Here is a 22,851-nt window from a genome sequence, read left to right on the forward strand (position 1 = left end):
TAACATGGATATAATACAGACAGACATGAGACACACCCAGCCCCGTCTCCAATGGTACCTGTGAGGGATTTAGAGGTGCAGTCCTTTCTTCTGTGGGGACCTGATCCAGTGCCATTTACAGAGCCCTCGTAGCTAATGCAGTCATAACAAAGCAGAGCTGTTCAAGGATAAAAAAGAAAAAAATATAAAGAGAAAAAGGGGCGATGAAAAATAGATTCAAAGGTTGCTGATTTTCTTCAATCAGTTAAAATTGGCTTGGCATTATATTTTTTTTTTTTCATTTGGGTGCCGTATTCTTTCCAGGAACAGCCCTGTTTGATGTTATGGCTGTGTTAGCCATGCTGAAGCTCCCGAAACACAGTGACTACCTGCGCCTACATGCACCTGCACACCCAATCATGCCTCCCCCTGAGCAGCAGAGATATCAACTAAATTTAAACAGACAGCAGTTGGATCAAAACAGTATACTGGACACCTGCAAATGAACTTAGCAGTTGCAGAGGAAAAAAGAAGAAATGTTAACAGAGTTTAAAGCAGCAGCAGCAGCAGCAGCAGCAGAACCCTGAAACCTGGCAAAAGCCATAATCAAATTTGTTAGAGCTGGAAAAACACACACCTGGGTTAGTTAAGCAGAAAGGAAATAGTTTCAAATTGAATGGTGTTAAGAGCTTGGAATTTAAATAAGGCAACCCTTACTGAAATACAGTCATTGCTAAACAGAGTTCGAGCATAAGCAGATTCACAGTCTGAGCTTTTGACATCATAACTAACAGTATGTAACAGGTAAAGCTGAAGCACTTTTTATGTTAAAATGTATTTTCTCTTCAATTAGGATGGAGAAAACATGTTTGTTTCAAGAACAGTGTGTACTTCTAAATGATCCTGTGAGAAGGAATAAGTAATTCTCTTTGTGTCATATATTATGCTGACGGTTATTTTACCTGCAAACGCTTTGGAAATCCTCTCCTTTTTCCACTCCCAGGGCTGGTCATACTCCTCGGGGGGTCGCTCATCATCCTGGGGCAGTCGGCTTTCTCTCGGGCAGCGCGAGCGCTCAGGGTCCGAGTCGCCACCATTCTCGGCTGGCTCATATGGCGTGTCGTACAGGGGCAGCTGCCTCCCAGGTCCTTCCTTAGGCCCTCGGCCACCAGATCGTATTTCTACAAACAAGGAGAAAGGCTGGTCATTAATGCTAGGTCTCTGAAATAAAACTTTATAGATGAAAATGGCTCAGTGGGGAGGAACACTGTCAGCATATGAGAAATGAGGATTTATGACCCTAGATACACTTATAAGACACTAAAGCAACATATTTTATAAAGCCTGACTTTCACATTTTTTGTATGGCCTACAGAAATGATGAATGTGAGAAGATATTTTACATGATTGGACTGGGAGACAAAATAGCTTCATGGTAACAGTTTCAGCTATGTGCCTCCTTGTTATTACACAGTATGGCTGAAATCACAGCCAGTGCCATCAGTTTGCAGACTACAGGGAACAAATAACATCATCTCGCAGGCTGAGGGGGGGCTGAGAAGCTGAGCACCTGCAAAAGCACACAGTGCGACCTCCCTGAATACAGTAAAACCACACAACAGTTCCGAACAGCCTTGCCCCGGGCTGCACATGCCTGTTCTGTCAGAGCAGAGGTGAACAGACAGCACCCGTTTCCTTTCTCACCTTCTTCCCTCTTTGTTTCCCCTTCAAAACTATGAACGCAATGCTAAACTTTCAGTGTAACTTTGAAACCAAAAGCAGATATATGTAAATGTACATGTTGATGGTATTATTATCTTCTTCTACTCTTTTTTTTTTTTTTGGTAACAGTGCCCCACGTCTCCTCTTGGTGCTAATATTAAGAACTGTGATGAATTGCAAAAAAATAAGTGAACAAAGAGTGTCACTGACATGTCTTAAGATCAGTGTTTCTTCTGCACAAACAAAGCACTTCAGTTACTCCTGACTCCTCCTAACTCCAAATGAATTATATATTATATATAGATATATACATACAGTAGGAAACTAAACTCAAAGTATAAAAAACCACCTGTCAGAAAATACCATAATGTTCATTATAACCTAAAATAATACTAAAATATTATATACAATATACCGATGACTTTGTCATTCTTAGAGCATTAAGCCTGGTGGGGCTAAGAATGTTTGCCTTGAAGGAACCTTTGTCTTTGTATACAGATGTCATGCTAATCTGTGTAACTCTCATCAAGATGTCTGGTTTCGGGACTACAGTGTTGAATGGGCTGGTAAACAGACCAACTGACCATCGACCAGCATCAGCATACTTAAACTCTGTCAAATTCCTCAAAATGGTCAATTTCCACTTGAGTTTACAACCTCAGAGGGAGGAAAGAGATTTCCTCTGCAGTAAAAAATAAATGTTCTACTCAACAGCTTCAAGTACAACCTTTGAAAAGCAGCTACTTTAAAACATGTGCCACTCATCCAAAGATGGAGGGTGAGAGAGCACTCGCCAGAAAAGAAATCGTTGGACCCGAAAGCTACTAGTCTCTCTATATGGTGGGGATAGCGGTACGGCGAAAAACAAATGAGGGCAGAATGGTGTTTGTTGAGAGATCTTCACATGTTGCAGAAAGGGACCCGCATGTTTTGTTCTGTGATGCAACTCGCAAATATATGCACCAGTTCTCCCTTTTTTAAAACATTTCCAGATTTGTGTCCGTAGATGAAGCTATGTCCATATTTTCCACATGTGAAATAATAAATATGATTTATACGGTAGTTCTTTCTGGACACCTAGACCCTGCAGAATGCTGCAATAGGATATATTTAAATCAGATTCAAAAAATTCTTTCAAAATTGCATTTCAAAAGGAATACAGAGTAACTCACTGCAACTTTGTGGTCTTTATCATCTTAAGTGTTTTTCTGAATATGACTCTCTTTTCTTTGAATCTTGCGTTTTATGTTCACAATCTTGAATCCAGTGTACACATTCATGTTTTTGTTCTTCTTTAATGTTGCAAATCTACTTATCAACTAAACTAGGATGCATGGAAACCCTTTCAGTCTCCACACAGAGAGGTAAAACAGACCTGACTCCTAATGAAGCATCATGCCCTTGAGAACTCTCCTCTTCTCCCCCTTCCTCCGCCTCCTCCTCCCCTCTTCAATCTCCCTCTACTCATATGAAGTTGTTAGCAGCCTGCACCCTTCCTCCTGGGCCGCATGAAGCTGTTAGCGGCCGGCACCACCATAGAGTAATGCAATGTGAAGAGAATGAAATATTATGCCACACTACTGCATAATTGCCTCTTAGCCCAAGGGAGCTCTTGCGGAAAAATGAGCAATGCGTTGAGCCTTAATGGAGCTACCCTCCGCTGGTGGTGGTGGTGGTGGTGGAGGTGGAGGGGGTAGAGTGAGGTGAGGCTGCCAGGTCCCGTATCTCTGCGTAATCCCGCATTAGGCAAACTCGCACTCTTTGATCTTAGCAGTTAAAAGACTTGGTATTACGAGATCCTGGCATGATTAGGTCCTACCTCCCCTGCAGAAGAACAAATAGCTCTAGAAGAGGGTGAAAGAGGCAAAGGGAGGCTGCCATATAGGGTAAAATGAGAGGGGGAGAGGAGGAGGTGGTGAGTAAATCTTAGGGGAAGAACCCTTTAATTGGAGGCATGCTCCCTTCGATAAATTGCTATGGTGGATTGAGACTCCCCAGCTAGCTCCCAAGACTGAGGCCTTGTGTGCGGAGATAGGAGTCTTATTGACTTCCTTCCCTTCCTCCTGTTGTCTGTTTTGATTTCTTTCTTCCTTCTAAGCGCCCTTTCTTCCTTGTTTCCTTCCCTCTCTTCTTTCTGTCAACTCCTGTTGAGGCATGCTTGGTAAACTGGGTGGGGACACATCTGTCTAGGCAAATTACAGTGATTGGCATGACAGTGGGGTTGCATGTTGCAGCACAGCTGCAGTCTATCTTCAGTCTTTGACCTCTACCCTCTGTTTAGGGTGAGAGGTCAGGCACCACACCCTCCCTTGATGTACCTCCCCCTCCCCGGATGTCAGAGTTCCTGTCCAGATGCTGCACTTCCTTTCTTTTGCCTTTTGCCCTTCACCTACTTGGCCTTTGCAACCTCTACATTCAGGGCCCCAAAAAGTTTGAAAAATTAAAATTTTAATCTTCTAAAAAGGCACCAGGAGGAAAGAATTTGTAATATATTTCGAGACATTTGATGCTGCTCCAAAGACTGTTGCTCCTCCAAAGTCCTGAGTGCTTCAGGTATTTTAAGAAACAATAAAAGAGTGTGCTGCTCTCAACAGAGTTTCAACAGCCATGTAGCAGCAGCAGCAGCAGCAGCAGCAGCAGCAGCAGCAGCACTGACCACAACCATCTGTTTAGTGCCACTAAAAAAGATGAGTGCGGGGACAGTGGAGCATACTGCTGAGAACCAAACAGCTGCATTCAAGCTAAGACGCATTTCTCCCTAATGAGAAAAGACATGGATACTGGCTGTCATAAAACCTCAACTGTAAAGCACGCCTCAGTTGAATGTAGGTTTCCACATGTGAGCAAAAAAAATCAGAAGCAGTGAGGAGAAGCTTTAAGCTTTGAAACAAGTGACAGAGCCGGTCTTTGTTATCGTCTTTCTCTCTGGTTCATGAACTGGTGAGATTAATCCTGTGGGAGAGAGAGGAATATATTCCTTGCAATAAATCCAGGGAGGCTCCAGTTCCACTTACTACAGGAAGAGCCCTCTGGGCATATTACCATGGAGTGGGGCAGGGAGAGAGCTCTGGATTAAATCAAAAAACGTTAACTGCAACCAACCTGGCAGCTGCATCCTTCTGCATTTAAAGAACTGACCAGGTCATCTAACCTTCATCATCCAGACCACTCCTGTCTTATAGGTCCTCCTTCTCCTTTATTGCCAACCAGTAGAAGTGATTGCATTAGCAAGAAAGTAGCAAACAAGTGCATAACTGTGCTTTATTTACATCGCTAAAGCTTCTTACATGTAAAGGAAAAACACATTTATCTGTCTCGCTAGTTGACTGCCACACGCCCACTCCTACTGAGCTAGAGAGACTTTGCTGCAACCAGGGGCACAGTGAATATCTGGATTTGATTGAAGGGATCTCTTGTGCACTAGTGAAGGATTAAATGTGACTGAGTTAACATCCCAGCGAAACAATGGCCAGAAAATACCCAGGCTTCAAAGATTGCCTCCGCCTGCTCCACCAGCTAAGTCACTTTTAAAGAAATCTTGAACGTGTGTGGCTGTTGTGTGACCAATTTCAGTTGTATTGGTCATTAACAAGGTGGATCTTTGCTAATTGAGTGAAATGGGTAACTTAATATACATTACACAGACATAAATTAAATTGCAGATGCCTTCTGATTCACACAAATTAATTACTAAACATGCCCTGTTAATGAACTGCTTTTGCCTACTAATGCTTGAATGTAAACCCAGCCATCTGTGACAATGTCCAGCCGAGCTTGTTCCAAAGACACATATTTAAGGAGACTACAGGTGTGATTTACAAAGCCTCTGCGGCAAGGCTTGTATGTAGCAGTGAGACATTTCTTAGATTTCATTCTGTTTGATTTGCCAGGTCTGTGAAGAATGAACACCTTCTATCTAGAGGCGCCAGTCAGGGATTTGAGCTATATCGGGGGCCACCCACAGGTATTGTGTGTCACTCAAAGAGCTGGCTGACAAGTGAAGGTGTTTGCTCCTTGACCCGTGGCGGCCTGCTATTGAGTGTCATTCCGCTTCCGTGAGTGGAGCTGAGCGGAGTCTCTTGCCGCCAACCGTTCCCCACAGACCTCTGGGAGAACAGTTACGATAAGCAAAGACAAAACAACGCTGTCAGCTTTGTGCACACGTCTTGCCCCAATTCTAATTTCATTTTCATGTCTCATAGTGTTTTGAAGAAACAAAAGCGGCAAAGACAAAAGGAATAAATTAGCATGTGTGCTTCTGTTGTATGTCTTTTTTACAGCCTGCACAATTTCAACATTTCTGACTTGACTTGATATTTTAGAGGCAATTTGTAAAGTGTCTGCAATTAATAAAGGTAGATTTTTCCAGTCATGCTCCTGTCTGTCTGTGAACATGACAGGTTTGTCCATTTGCAAGGAGGACATGCGTCTGCGCTTGTGTGTCTGTGTGCTGCTGCGTCTCCATCAGCCTCCTGCAGACAGAACAAAAGCAGCCATGCTGTTTGTTCTCTCCGTCTCCTTCTTCCTCCTGGTTCACACTGTGCCAAGCTTGTGGTGGGTACACTCTGAGGCCTCTGCCTGCCTGTCACACATGTATATACTTTTGGGAAGCCTGGAAGCCAGGGCTCAGACTATTCCTGCTTTGGCCCTGAGAGAAGAGTATTTTGGGTCTTGCCTCACTATTTTTGGTTTGTACTTTCTTATAAATGCCTTTTCTGCCAGGGGCCATACTTCATGACAGACAAATGACACATGTTGAGTGGTGTTTTTAGGCAGAACCAAAGAGCTGGGAGTCCTTATTGAACTAATGTTACAAAATCTATCTAAATGGTATTTCAAAACAAGCTACAAATGTGCATTAATTTGGTCATGGACAGGATTGTGTAGCCAGTCACATGTAGTATCCTAGTGAAGGCATGTCTGTGTGGGTGTGTGCACTCGTGTATGTGTAGATTTGCTGCTCCCGCAGATGGCCTGAGGGAGTGGAAGCTGAAGAGTGTCTTCCACAACACGCTGACATGTATATGTATTCATTTCCTTACTTCCTTAATGGAGCAGGAGAGTAAGTCTAAAGAGACAACTACACAAAGCAGAAAACAAGAAGGAGGTGGGTGATGACGGAAGTAAGCCAGACAAAGTAACAGAGACAGAGAGAGAGGAGGAGAGAGGAGCGTCAGAGGGAGACAGAGGGGATGGATAAAAAAAAGAGACAAAGAACAACAGCGAGTGAATAGAGAAAGGGAGGGGGAAAAATTGAAAATTAGAGACAGACAGGTGATGCAAGTTTGTCACAGAGGGAGAAATAAACAAAGAGTCTGCGACAGGAAGTCGAGGAGAGTGATGGGAAGAGAGAGTGGGAGACACAAACAGAAGGAGAGAGTGGGGAGAATAATAAATATGCACAGCAGTGAAATGCTCTCAGCTGATGAACACACATCACTTGAGGGCTCACTACAGATGAAAAAAAACTGTTAGGTAACTGAGGTAATTGAGGTTCATTATTAACAACCCACTGCTTCTATGTGCAGTAAGCTTGTATTAAGTCAGAGGGAGCTTTCCAATATATTTTTATGTGACAACATTTCAACACAGCCATCTTAGTTCTCAATGTAATCACTGTTAGTCAAGTCACTGGCTTTCTGTCCTCACAGCAGGCATGACTCACTAAATTTATAGACCCCCCCCCCCCTTTACAGGACTGTGATCACGCCCAGCGCACAACAGTGCTTTGAGGTAAATGTTCAGACAGGCATGCTGACACGCTAACAATGATAATGCTAGCATGATGATGTTTAGGTATAATGATGTAACCATGCTTACATTTGCTATACAGCAGATGGGAATGTCATTAGTTGTGCAGGTTTTTGCCTATAAACAGAACTATTTGACAAAGAAATTTTGACCTCATGAAAGATCAAATGATCAGAGGTTTTCAGTTCATGCTCTGGGGATCATCAAACAGTTGTCAGGCTATTTCAATAAAACCAAAAATGTCAAACTGCTAGTGATATCACCCGGGAACCATAAATGTCTGTAGTGTTGCATGGTATACAGACACTAGAAAGAAAACTCATTTTATTATTTATTTTATAGTACTTTAAGAATGACAGTGTTTTAATAAGTGCTTTATTTCCTATGAGTTTTGTTGATTTGTGACAGTGCTGCAGTGCTCTGCTTCCACTCCCTGTACTTTGCTTCCACTGCCTGCAGGTATAGTGGGTGTGCCAACTGTTTGTAGCTTTCATGGTGAAAAAACATTGGCTGCAAACACAAGTGCTCTTGTCGACAGTCCATGAATTGATGACACTAAATGTCTGGACAAAATATTGGTGTCAGTCCGTCACAGAGATGTTGAGATAACTTTGACCTGTTGGTGGTGCTGGATGAAAACTCAGGGGAACCCCTAAATTAACTCTAGTGAACTTTAATATCCCCCAGCAAATAGTTGTCGAGATATTTCAGCCTTGAGCTAAGTGTTAGACCGATGCTCCAACAAAGAAACTGTCAGTGCCATCTCTAGAGCCACAGTACACCTTTCAGAATCAGCCTGAAACAGATGAAATCGAGTTTCCTGTTATCACTGAAAGGATAGCTGATTAACAAAGTCTGGGATCCAGTAATGAGTAATTAACTGGATTTGCTGTTTAACAAGAGATGATGTAACATCGTTGAGGGACTCCCTGTGATTTGATCCTGCTTCACTTTATAACACTGGCAATTCCTCACCTATGTAAATGCCTGTCCACTGCAGGGACGCTGCATGGACAGTGCCATTGATCCTATGTGGGGCACAGTCGCCTGTACTGCTCGTTAGGACTCAGGTGAAAGCTCATTAATAGAAGATGAATGTGAGTGGAAGCTTGGAAAGTTGCCCGTCTACCTACATGAATCACAGATTAGCCCTCACAGCTAACTCACACAGCTCCGCAGTGAACAAACAAAAAGACGAGCAGTAGATCAGTGCACTGACAAGGCGACAGCGAGTACAAATGTGATTAGTCGTTTGCTGTTGCCGTCGATCGTACCGCAGTAATAGGAATTCCATTTGGACGACGGTCAAACACACAGAAGCTGGAATCTTTTCCCGACATACAGTGAGGAGGACTTAATGTGAAGCAGTGACAGGCTGCTTGGCTGACGCTGTTGGATGCAGATGGGCCCACAGCCTTGTGGGAGCAGAGCTATTTTTCTGCAGGCTGCGGTTCTGAGCTGTGCTTGCTGTGTAGCTATTGTTCCTCAGCCGAGATAAGACTAGCAGTGGATTAGAGGAGAGTGCACCCAGAGTTCAGGTTGTGTATGGCTGCTTGAAGGGAAAAACAGCATGGGGATGGGATTGGTTCTGGGAAGTGAACTGGGAAGAGGAGAGGAGATAAGGAGGAGAGAAAAGTGAGGAAAGGAAAGGAAAGGAAGGATTAGTTGGCCTTGTCAGTGAGCGCCTCTTGTCATGATGCCTAATCTGCCTGTGTGGTCGCAAAGGAGGGGGGCACGGGGGAGTCAGATGACACGTGGATGTGGCTGTGATGAATAGTCACTTCATGCCCCCACCCCAAGGGGGGTCAACAGCCCATCACTGCTGATAGGCCTCCACCAACAGTCAGCAAAGACCTCGCTGCCTTCACCTTCAACCAGCTCACATTCCCCCAGGGGATGTCAAGACTGCTCATTCTACTCTACTTTGTTGGAAAGAGAATAGAATTGAGAAAGAGATGACATGGGGGAGACAAGTCCTATTCATGGTACAAGGGAAGTATTGAGTGCTGTAAAGGAAGTACTGAAGCAAGGGCCTTGGTATAATACAGACATGGGTCAGACAGAGGTCAAATATGTATGAATTCACAGCAACTACAGACATTTACATTTTAGCTTTTAGACTGCCTGAGGCTATGTCCACACTAATACGTTTTCATTTTAAAACAGCATTCTTAAATGAAAATGATCTCCATCCAGACAAGCGTTTTAGCTCCGTCCATATCAACATGCCCGAATATGTATATCCATGTATATGTATATGAGCATTCATGTAAACAGGAAGCAGACTGCATACTATTTCTTTACTTGGAGTAGAACTGTTACTGAAAGTAACAAAAGTATAAGGCAGTCATGCCGATGGACAACATCAAAATGGGAATCATTATTATCATCCGGAAAAGGGTGACATGATAGGAGCGTGATGAGTCGGGGAAGAATACATTGTGGCTGACACCTAATCATGGCCTCCGTTTTTGCCCATCCAGACGTCTCGGTGTCTTGGTTGAGGACACTTTTAAAATTAACAGTACCTCCTGGTGGGAACAGAACTTGTGATCATCCTGCTTGGATCTCCAACAATTTCTTTTCTCACAACCATGTGCAAAGCTCAGCCTCGAACAAAGCCAGCACATATGGCTGTACACTTAAATAGGCGCCTTGCTGCGAGTGGGAAGCATCTCATACTTTTAAGTCTTTCCACTTTTTTTTTTCTCAACATTTTTCCTTATTGTGTGATAATCCGATAATCTCTCCCTGCAGCACAACAATGCAGACAGAAGCCGCTGCCGAGAAATCTGGGGGAAATTAAGTTCTATCATCTCCACGCTGAGCGGAGCTGACAGTCACTCTACTCTCCTTGGGCTGTCTCTCATTAGTGGAGATGGATGCATGCTGAAACGCTGACATATTTTACTCACAAACTGGGTTACAAAGAGGGGACAGCAGCAAATCTTTTCTTGTTGCAACATTACACAACCTGAACTTTGTATGATCTCAGTTTTAATAATACAATACGCCAGCAAGTTTAAATTGTAGCGGCTTTTTACAAATACACCCCATGAGCCCCTAAAAATAATAAGGCATAACTCCACTCTTACTATTCCTGAACTTCAAAGTCAAGGCTGATTATGAGGCATATCATGCATAAAGAGAGGACTAAAATGAAGCAAATTAGAAAAAATAAAGTGTAACTGTTTCAACAGAGAAGCATAAATATTCATTGTGTTCAATGTCCAAAAGAAAAAAAAAAAAAAGGCTAAAATGGAGAAAGATAGGGAGACGCTGGAACACTTGGTATTGATTTGTTCCCTTTATCCGAGAGGGCTACTTCTGCTGGAGCAGCATTGTGACCTGTTTACCAATCCTTCCAGTCCAGAGGACGTGCATGTCCTCGGGGAAACGTGCATTAGCAGGACTCCAGTAATGCAAATAGTTACACAGCAGTGACCTCAGTCTCTCGCTACGTGTGTGCTGTTCTGACCTTCAGATGAGTGCTGCCTCTTGGTTGGCGCTCCCCACATGACTATATGTGGAGAGGGTAAATACAGTAAAGGTGGATTACAACGGTAAGCTCCTAACAGTGTTTACATGACTATGTGATCTGATCCCTGTCACCTGGCGAATGAAACACAACATGACCGCCGATGGATTAAACAATGGGAAATGCTAATGGCCTTTTACACAACAGCAGAGGTTAAGCCCTAACTGCATGTTTTACAAAAGGTGTTGTTAGGTCAGTGAACAGTGACAGAATTCTATGAGTTATAATGCAAAATTTGATTTGATGTTAATGTCTGATTGCACAAAATATGGTGTTAAAAGTTTAAAATGGTAGAAGTCAACTTGTGTCCATGGCTCATAAAATGACCGAATTTCTACAGACTTCTATATAAACATAATATATCAAGTGTATTTTTGCCAGAATGAATATAAAGCATACAGCAAGATTAACTTATCATTTGAGGGCAGCAGCAATTTATAACTTAATCAGTCGGGTGTTTCTCTGCTGCTGAATCATTTTTGTTCTGTTGGCCGTAACACGGCATGTAGCTTAATGCAGAATTTTATACTCGTGCTTCCATAAAAAGTAGAGAAAATGCAGCCAGAGAAAAGGCTCCAACTCTCACATCCAATGCATCCAGTCCAACTATCAGATATGAAACACCGCAATTAGCCACAGCCTAATTAAAATCTACTGTACAAGTGTCTGGCTACAGCTTGAGGCTGTATTGTTGTTTACTCCAGCTTAGCTTTTGTTCACACTTGAGCATAAGGCAAAAAAAAAAACAAAAAACAGAACAAAACATGAAAGCCTTATGCATAATGATGACTGTGATACGCCTCACCCCTCTTCTACTCTGTCTAAACAATGTCTGTCCACTCTGGTCCCTGTCTCTGTGTATCTGTACTGTACACAATGAGAAGCACAGGACTAAAAGTCTGCACTGCTATTGTGTGTGTGTGTGTGTGTGTGTGTGTGTGTGGTGTGTGTGTGTGTGTGTGTGTGTGTGTGTGTGTGTGTGTGTGCATGCATGCGTGTGTGTGTTTTAGCATGTCCGTCCTCTTCAGCTTCCATTAGATCAGACATCAGAGAGCCGAAAGAGAAGCTTCTGGAGTCCAGTCAGACATCTCAGCCCTGTCCAACTTGATTCAATCTGACAGGTCAGACGGACCAGCGCAGATTAGGGCACGTGAAATATGATCTAGCTTTAATGCTACAGCTTATATATACCTGGGATAAGTAGACATAATGTAAAGGCCACACTCTTATAGATGCAAGCAAACGTAGATAAAGGTGATGTTAGTTTACACTCCGTGAACAGAGAAAGAGAGAAAACTAAAAGTACTCATATGTCCTCCAAAAGCTTCTCCTCATTTTCATTTATGTTTCATCCACATGCCAACCAGTTGGCACAAATATGCTAACCAAGCTGCATGCAGGTGCAGCTGAGTGCAGACATGTCCATATACAGTACAGACTGGAGGAATGAACACAGTGTAGCAGATGGTCATTTGCATTATTTTCTTCTGCAACATTGTTGCTCCAAAGACATGGCAGATATGAAAATCCTTTATTGTTTTGGATTTCTAGCATCTTCCAGAGGCAGGTAACTACGACATTAGAACTGAAATGTGCTGCATTTGTTTTATCGCTGACAAACATATGAACATCTAATGGATGGAACCAAAAATCATGCAAAAAAAACATTTCAGCGTATTCTTTTTAATAGGAAATTCTGCTTGTGCTGATTATTCTCGCTCATGTTTGCTGTCATAAATATTGAAGCAGGCACGTAACTGACATGTACTGAATTTTGTTTTTATTAAACATTTTCTGTTGTGATTTGTTACTTTATTACATTGTCTCTTCACTGACATTTCATTACTCTCATAAGCCATTTGATTGATTTGTCACACAGTGTCAAAATCAAAATTCTAGATCCCTTCTTGGTATTTAAGTCAATATTTGACAACACTGCATGGGACGAAGCATATTTTTCTGCAAGGGATGCGTATCTGAAATTTCATTAGCTTCTCATATGGCTCCCTGTTAATCAAAGGGTTTTAAAATTCATGGGGAGAGCTTACATATCAATACTGCTGAGCACCAGCCCCTGAGGAGTAAACAAGACAAAACACAACACAAACAGGAGGGGATGTCATTCTGGTTGAAAAGACAGGAAAACATTTCACTACTGTTGTGAATTTATGTTGTTTGCCCACCTGTGGCTGATATAATATTAACGTCTATCTCAATGCGATCACATGTGGACAGCTCTAAGTAAAGGTGTGAAAACACTCAAGATGCATTGAGCACACCATTGAGGTCCATTCTCTCAGACCACAGTCGGAAGAGGTCTGGGCCAAAAGTGGCCACATTCTTCTAGCGGTGTGAAGGCGAATGTGTCGACACTGGAGGACCGCCCTCTCAACTGACATCCTCTGCCACCGTCTAATTAGTCCCACCACAGTTTCATAATGAACCAAAAATATTTTTACACTTCTCACAGTGCCATACATTGATTTATGTGTAGTGGCCTGACAGAATATCAACACTGACCCCAACACATTGATTTTCAATTTTTTTTTCTTTTACCATTTCAAATGGCTAAAACCTTATTCTACTGTAGAACTGACATTGATTCTCTCAGCCCCTCCTTACCCCTCTCTCTCTCTCTCTCTCTCTCAAACACATCTTTCATAGTAGGACTGGCTAAATACAACAACAGATTTCATGTACGAGTTTATGTGCATATAAACCGGGGAAGTGAGATCCGATTAGAATCGGTCTAAAAAAAAAAAAAAAAAAAAAAATCCACAAATCTCACGAGTGCATTGTGACAGCTTGTAACAAAACTCAAACATCAGTTCAGTCTCTCTCCAAATGAATTTCTTAATTCCAATCTTGTTCAAATTTGCTTTACTCACACTCTATACAAAAAGCTGTCGTATAAATGCAGCTCATTGTCCTTAATGAGTCAAACACACAACAAAAATGCCAGACGACTGAACAATGAATGCAAATCAACCCCGGGGGTGCACTGTAGAAAATGAGCTCATGTAAACAAAACTTAGTATCCACAAACCTACTGCCATTCTTACCTGGAATATTATATACAGTAGTTCATATGCTGCAGGAGTGGAACTGGTTTAGGGACTGCTGATTGATGGTGTGTGGGAATTAGCATTAAAGATTTTTGGCTGATCCCTTAGTGACCTCAGGTTAAAGTACTCCTATGCCAATATAAGCTTGTAATGGAAAAGTCATTGGTATTAGCATATTTAATTTTGAAGGTTGGATCTCTGTGATTGCTTCTGTGAATATGATATCTGCAGCAGAGTTCTGTCTTTTTTTTTTTTTTTTAAAAACACAACCCTTAGACATTTACACTATTTAAAGATACGAATTCTTGTTACTCTTAAAGTTTATTATAAGCTCCTTGTCACTTTTATTTTTATGGAATATGTGGAAATGTTAAACCAGTACAACAAATCTGTATCTTACTCCAATAAATCATGACTCGACCGCATCATATGATCATAACTTGAAAAATCATAATCCTAAAAAAGGTAAAAGTCATAAGTGGCATGAGAAAGACAAACGAGGCTGCCTTCATTAGTGCTCACAGCTGAACAAGGATTACACAGTAATAATACAGTCAGTGTCTGCTGTGCCAGGCCCCATGCCTGAGTTTTATGACGCCTCTCTGTTGGCTGGGCCCCAGACATGTGGCCGCAGCGTGCCACGTGGGCTTCTCCACCAAGTTCGCAAGCAGCAACAGCAGCACCACTGGTCGCTTGGGAAACTCTGCCAAACATCCATCAGCACGCCACTGACTTTTACAGCCCAAGTTCCAAAAAATACCACTAATGAAACTATGGCTTTGAGAGTGCTCTCTGCCAGCACAGTGTTTCTGAAGAGGCAGTGTCACCATTGCAGAATAGTTATTAGCATCTGACTGGAATTGGGCTTGGGAGTTGCACGGCAATGTCCCATAGAATATCTTTGCACCCAGCAGTTAAAAGTCAATGGCAATCCCGTAAAAACTCTCAGGCCAATAAAAGTGGATGATGCTGAGTGAGTAATCTTTACCTCATCCCATTCCCGGATCCAATATCGTGCTGCTGCCATTGTGGAAAAAAAAAAAAATCCCGGCAGAAGGTTGATAAGAGTGCCAAAAAAAGGATCACACCACTGACGTAGCTCAGGAAGTTAATATGACAGTCAAGAGAACTGCTTGTGTCATTAACTCTTGGCCATGCAGTTGCAAGGTGAAGGAAATGTGTTAGACCAGAAGGAAAGTAAAGGTGACCGAAACATAGGATACGCACTTAACCTTTTTTTTTTTTAAATGATGTTTGAAAGTAGGTGAGGGAGCCATTTGCAGGCGGTGAACATGCAGTACTGATGTGCCCAACTAGGTTTCATTCTCCCACTGCATCCGTTCTTTCCCTCAGGAGTGCAATCATCCTCAGTGCGGTTTGGCCGCCTCCTTCAACCCCAGCAGGAATGCCTACTCCATTGCCAAAATCCCTCTCACAAAATGTGAATGCAAGCAAAACAGAAAGAGTCCATTGAGCAGTATGAAGCTCATTCTGTCACAAGGGCAGGGAGCGTGTTATCACAGGGTTATGAGCAGCTGCCGAGCATGTTTCCAAAAGGAATGCCAGTGTTGATTTAAGCCATCTCCCTCTATACGTCATGCTATTCAGAGGGAAAAGCACACCACTGGTTTTATACCATAATTATTTACACACGCAAGCGTACGTGCACATGCAAAGAGATGCACACATCCCATAAACTCCACCTTGTAGAGGAAAACCATCCATTACTGAGGTCTAAAATACCAGGTCAGGGCCTCGCGAGGCTGCGTATCCGCTGTTAGCCTGGTATTCAGCTGGTGAGAGAACTAGCAAATGGAAGGCTTCTGGATTCCTCTCCTCCTCCAGCTGTGTGGGCGACTACACTCATACAAGTCTATGTTCAAGAAAGGTCAGCGGGAATACAGACAAATATGAGTTACATGAACAACATTGGAGGGCACAGACAATTGGCAAAAATGCATATTAAAGTACACAAGGTACATAATAGGGGCTGATGACCATGCGCACACCCGTACGTGATGCTGCCGCATTAATACGCCCTCCCCCCTTCCTCCTTAAAGTGTGCCAAGGGTGGGCTGACAAGACCCATCCCGCTCAGAGCTGCTAACACATTCTTGCACCTGCTGCCTGCCTCCCAACTGCTGCTCATCCATTCTCTTCAGGCAGCACTCACACACACTGGATTCCACACTGGTGAGGTGGCTGAATGTCGAACATTCATAATCTCTCTGCTATGCGCAGTTGTGCTGTTAACCTCTGACAAGTGTAATTCTAACTCGGGTTCTCTGTTTTCTCCAATGAATAAAACATATTTTTGCTGAGAAGGAGTCTCTAAGGGACAGACAGGAAATTAGGCAGATGAAGAAATGTTAGCGGGAGGGAGGAAAGCAATCTCTGCCAGCTCCGGTAGAGAGTAAGAGACTTTTGATTTATGCTGAGTGGGAGTTTGGAGTCTATACAGTGAGTCTCCTCGGCGCTATACGTCTGTGTGTGTGTCTGAAATGTGAGACGGACAGAAGCAGAAAGATGAACCGATTGACATGAAGGCAGAATCTTCCAGCAGTGTACAATACGGCATACGGAACATGTGGAGAAGACACAGGCTCCAGTCCTGTAGGCGTGCAGATGAAAGACTGAAAAGTATGACTTCTTGCACTTCCTGCTGAGACATAGGAAGCGACCAGAATCCTGTCAGGAACAGGAGGGGCCAATTTCTTCTGGCTCACATTCTCGAAAACTTGTCACTCTTTCTTTCACACACAAGAGCCAAAGGAAATAAAAAAGTTTCTCTTGTGACATTATCGGCTGTTTCTGTGTGTGCACTGTGATCATACCAGAAGAAAACAGCATGATTCATCACTTACTGAACTTGTTTGCTCAGAGGTAGTTTTCCACTAATTCCTCTATATACAGCAAGGTGGACAAGAATAATGTCAGAAGTGTCTTATCACCATGCTCTCTATGTACTGACATTTTCCACTGCTGTTGTGTAAATTCTTGTGGACACACTGTGGAGGATGTGGCACCAGCAAACACATTCTCCGCTGGCTAAATGATGGCTGACCTTTCCACTGGCAGGCTGCGAAACAGGGAGCTCGGCACACGAGTCAGTCCTGATAGGACACAAGGAGTGGAGCCGCAGACGCCACTGAAAAATATTGACGACTCCAAGAACTCATGAATAAAAACATGACTGGATGAAATAGATGATGCGGTTGTTGTGGATGAGGGGGGGATTATTCCATCACAACGGTTTTCCTCCCTTGAAATGGGTTACATTGGAATGGATGTCTGCTTGCATTAGCAGGCTTCATTAATAACATTCATTAGCCATTCAGGGTCTATTTGAACAGAGTAGAGAATCTTCAGCCTCCCCCTGCTCCAGTTCTGATACACTTACGTGGGCCATGTAATGCCTGCAGGACAATTCAATTAGGAAAGAGGCATTTGATCACTATTAAGACTTAAGACTCACGCCCTAAAAGCGTAATTTATCACCATCAAGGTCTATTGTATGACAGTGGTAGATTAGGTGTCCTGAACATTTTCTGGAGGTTGACACATGGCTTCCTAGAACTGTTAGGGGTAAACCAGATTAGCCTTGTTTTTGTCTATTCTAATAATGGGTATTCATTTAAATCATGTACAAACTGAGGCCATCGCAGACATCTACCTAAAACCACAAAAAAATAAGAAGCATTGTTTCAAAACTAAAGCACTCTGTTTGTCCTGACTGAGACTTTGCCAAGAGGAAGAAGGAGTAAGAGCTGACAGTGACAAATGGGAAAGAAAGGGAACAGAGGGAAGGTGAAGACGCCAGGAAGTGAGACAGGGCAGCATGTGAGCGGCCCGCGGTGCCAGCTGACCCACTGTTGGCAGGTGTGGTTGCCGGGCCCTCTGTTGCTCTCAACAGTGCCCAGGCACAGAGGGGAATCCGAGGTAATTTGTCCGCTTGTTTGGATAATCCACCATCTGCCACAATGCGAAAGGCCCCAGGCCCATCCATGAGCCTTCATGTTGGACCCAAATGTTAAACATATGGGGCAAGCAACAATGCAGTCCAAGTTCCTCTGAGGGCACAGAAATTGCAAAACAAGACTCTGTCAGGAAGCTATGAATAGAAGGAAGAATCTCCAAAAATTTCTTTACTGTACAAACAGAGGAAGCCATGGGTTTGTTTTTCTGGTTATTACTATAAGATTTAAGCGTTTGGAGCTGACTTTAAACCAGTTTGACTTATTATAACTGAAAACAGTTAGTGGTTTCTACATGTGACTAAAGGAAATTAAGTGATCTAGTAAAGTGCAATAATCCAAACACTAATGAGTGTTTACAAGACATCTCCACCTGCACCAAACCTCACAGTCTCATATCTGTGACTGTGAAAAATACAGTGGTGCAATCTTATAAAGTGACACAAAAATCAACTGCAAGATCCACTGGTGCTGCACAGTGTCAACCTAAATTGCATTTTGTTCACACACTGATATTTGTACCACACTGTACCCATTACAATAGGTGTCATATTTACTAGCAATACATAAAGATGTCTACTCGGGACTCAATATGAAGATTGCCCTCTTCAGAGCTTATCTCCGCTTCATCAGTCATGTACTGCTAATTTCAGTCTGCTGAAGTACTGATAAAAAAAATGTCTAGTATGGTGAGAAAAACTCTGTGGCCCATCTGATAAAAACGACAATACTTGCGCTGGTGGATTTCCTGTCACGGAAAGGCATGGCCAGCTGCCAGCATCAGCAGTGATATGGTCATCTTCTTTTGTTTTCTAGCCCCTTTCATCGATATCATTGTCACATTCAATCTTACATTGCATGTCCTCTCTTATCAGGCTCCAACTGACCTGGCGCCTTGCTAGCATGCATGAACGAGATGGACTGAATGTGTCGGATACGCACAAGCTCCACCAATCAAAGCCACAGAGAGCACCTTTGTGAATGGGCAAGCAAATTGCAGGACATCAAAACACGTCACAATAGTGTGGCAGAAATGCTGAACAGGAAAACTGATCAGTAAAGTGATGTGCCAAATTCTTTAGCCTCACGGCATCTCCATTAATTCTGTAGATTCTATCAGTCTGCCCAGAAGTTTCTCCAACAGTGGACAACCACCAGACAGACTACCTCTTCACTACACTTTTTTTTGGATCAAAGACCATCCTGATCCTCTGATGTTGTAAAACACCCCGCAGCTTTGCTTCCTTTGATGGGAAATAGAGCTCACTTGAGAATGAATGAATGAATGAATCATACTCAAATATAGACCGTCAAACAAGTCTGCTCCACCCACATGAGCACAAGAGAAATGATATTTGCAGAAGAGAAAGCAGCATATAAGGACAGCAAAGAATACTCAAATGTCATGGAAAACCCATCTCAGACAGGTTTGCCATGCTGTCAAGAATTATTACTTTCAATTTCCTGCTTGTTTATAGGGACAGTATACAGAGACACATGGGAAGCTTTATCTTTCATATAACTGGGTTCTCAAATGACCTTTAAGAAATGTGAAAATTGCTTTCCAGATCTTTCCAGGGTGAGAGTGGGATCAGGGCAAAGACTGAATAATAAGGATGGTGATTTTCCAAGAAATTGTTTGGATGCAAGAATTGGTAACAAAGACATTATGGGGCTTGAAGACGAAAAATCAGAAATATGCGTCTGTGTGTGCTATCAGTACCGAGGCAGCACTTCAGGCACCATGTTAGTTGACCTAAAATGCTGTCAAATGTATCAAAAGATGATGTGATGAAGAGTGCTTTCATATGAAAAAGAAATTAAACTAAACATCACGTGTTGAAAATTATTTACAATTTCATGCTTTTACCATCTTCAACATAAAACAGCTTGAAGATTATACCTCAGAACAATGAAGAAAAATGAATAGGTGAAATGACAGGAGAGGAATGGAGCAATGAATGAGAGTTGGCAGAGAGAAATTCAGAGAATGATTCACTTTGTTGTGCGTCTAAGATTGTACTTCATGCTATTCTTCTATTGTATTCCCTTTGACAACAGTGTATTGGGACAACAGCACACAATGCACAGTGCTGTGAAAGTATTTTCATAGGAGGATATATTGAGTCACCGGCCAGTGGTGTGACCAGGTCGGGAGATGATTACTGAGGCTGTGAGGTGAATAATTTGGGTTTGTGTTTTTGGTTCTGAGCCTGGTTGCATGGCTGAGCTCTACAAAAGTGGGCCAACATTTTAATTTAACTGACTGTGATTTATGGCCACTTCAAACGCTTGACTCATCATAATCAAGGATGGGGTTTTCCCTTGACTCATCAACGCCTGCTGATCTTACACTAACTTTATTCCCTGGAGAACATATTTTTTTAATTTACAATAGCTCTCTACCACTAGTTAGACAATCAAACAATGACTCCATAGTGTGTTCAGATAAGGGCCATAAAGTAGACTGTGTACTAGATGTACTACTGCCTACGTTTCCACAGAAACATTGTATTTCCACTGAATCCGAGAATAGGAAAATGGTAAATATATGACATTTGTGAAGCTTTATGATTTGCCTCTCATTCACATACACACTCGCACACTAAAGGAAGCAAGCTACCATGAAAGGCGGTGGCCTAACCATTGGGAGTAACTGTTGTTGAAGGACCAGTGTCAAGAAATGAGACAATTTACCACCCTACTGTGTACCTGAGACTTGAATTATGCTCAGTGGGTACTTCTTAAAGATGTTTTTGATATTGTTTTGCAGTTGTTATAATTGATCCCAGTTCAACTTCCTCAGGCCTGAAATGGCTACTACTTCAGGGAGGGTTCATTTTTGTGAAGGAAAGGTCATTGCAATTTTTTTTTCCTGGCATCTTAGACTACAGGGACAAGCGTCTTTTTTCATTTTTATTTTAAGTGTTCCTTCAAAGTTAGGGTAATTATTAGGGGTCAGGAATAGATAGATTAAGGTAGGGAGGTAAGGAATAGATCTGTTCTGAAGGCAGACCCTCATAGGCCATGTTCACATAAGCTTTTGAGAAACTCTTTTGAACTCCACGTATTCCTATGGAGGAGTAGCACTGAAGCATTGTGACATCACTGCACTAAAGAGCCCAAGTTTAAAAACCCAGATAAATGTTTTCAACAGCTGTTAAATGGACACTTCATGAGTGACAAGGGTTTGGGAAAACCAAACTGCATCTTCAGTGCTTTTTGTCTCTGCTGGGCCATTAAGTACACAAGTGAAAAATTCATATGTGTATCAGAGTGTGTCTGTGTGTGTCAGAGAGGGCAGAGAGGATGATCCACCCCAGTTCCCTAAATATGTAATTTGGCAAAACATATTATGTTAAGTTTTCAATGTTATGTGAATGACTGTTGTGTTTTTTTGAAGAGTGGGACCAGCTCATTTTCTCAACGCTTACCACTGCAACTTGAGCATCTGTACACTCTCCCAGAATGCTGAATGAGTGCAAATTGCTGTAATGAAGCTATTTCATTATGGGGATGAGCAGTGCTGAATAAACAGGAACAACAAGGCAGAGTGCTTCATTGAGCCATCTGTGGAAGTACTTTGGCAAGGAGTGCTGCTGTGTTTACAACACTGATGGCTGGCAGGAGGACAGAGATGACTTCTAGCTATGTGGAACAACAGTTACCTCCAACTTCCACTTATCTACAAACAAAAGTAATGCGCAGCAGGGGAGGAAAAAGAACTCTGTAACACAGGTGATAAATATTCAGCTAAAACATTGTTGGTGCCAATTTTACTGCAGCTTTATCCCAGATTCAGGATATAATCTACATTAACATGCATTTTCTCTTTTTAGTAATATCAGGAAATTGTCCTAAGACATACAACTACCTTATCCACCAAATATCCACATGACTCAAATTATAAATTACAGAGATAAAGATAAAAAAGAAAGACAAGAAAGAAATAGAACAGAACGGAAAACTACTTTCCAGCTGGTGCCCTTTGATAATACAACAATAACAAAATAGATACTGTCTTTGCTCCCCTCAAGCTGAGGAGTTTGGAATGACAAGATACAAGGTAAAGCTGAAGAACACAGTGAAAAGGCCCATTTCTGCTGACTTCAGGGAGTATAGAGGAAGCTGAAAATAGGCCAGGAGCAATTTCAGCATGTTCTAAAGACAGCCAGGAGAGAGGCTGAATAAGAAAATCAGACAGAGGGAGAGAGAGGGGTAAAAGAAAGAAAGTATTGCAACAGCTCTAATCCACTAGCTGTGGATCCAAGTCAAACATTAAGTTCACACTGATGTAACCAGCAAGCATCGAAGAGTATTTGTATTAACTGCTGCGGCATGGTGAAAGACCGTTTTTTAACATCTGAAGAAAAGCTGCCCGCTGCAATTCAGACTGGGCACTTGAAAGGAAAAGAACCCATGGCCAAATACAAAAATATTCATAATACAGGTCAGTTCTTCCCTTTTCATGAGTCCTGATATTCACAACATTTGTATTGGGAAAGGAGGAGACAGGGGCAACCTTTTATTAGAAAAACTCCAATCAATATATTTTTATGAAATAAAAAACTGAACAACAGAAGTTTGACTGTGCAGAATCCACTTGATGCTTTGAGTGCACTGCATGAAACACTTGATTAACATTTTACCCATGAATTTTTAATTCTGCGGTCATTTAAATTTTATTGTGTGATCACTGTTTCCATGCATTTTAAAACATGTATGTCTTTATGAGGAGGCTGTTTCTGTAGCTTGTTGTATGCTTGCGTACACCAAGAGTTAATGTTTGCAGGGGTCAAATCTATGACCTTCTTCTTGAAAG

At 42.3% G+C, this 22,851-nt stretch overlaps 1 protein-coding gene across 4 annotated transcripts in view; it reads right to left on the reverse strand.

Annotated features, from left to right (window-relative positions):
- Positions 1-22,851, reverse strand: part of LOC130183603 (SH2 domain-containing adapter protein F-like) — a 97,142-nt gene that overhangs the window by 26,702 nt on the left and 47,589 nt on the right. For 3 of the 4 annotated variants that reach the window (XM_056399299.1, XM_056399449.1, XM_056399222.1), the window contains exon 3: positions 942-1,160. In XM_056399299.1, coding sequence (XP_056255274.1) covers positions 942-1,160 — 219 coding nt within the window. Of the gene's footprint in view, positions 1-58; positions 158-941; positions 1,161-22,851 lie in introns of all 4 variants that reach the window. The other variant, XM_056399360.1, reaches the window with a different exon arrangement.

Source organism: Seriola aureovittata, chromosome 1 (genome assembly GCF_021018895.1).
Source record: "Seriola aureovittata isolate HTS-2021-v1 ecotype China chromosome 1, ASM2101889v1, whole genome shotgun sequence".
NCBI lineage: Eukaryota > Metazoa > Chordata > Actinopteri > Carangiformes > Carangidae > Seriola > Seriola aureovittata.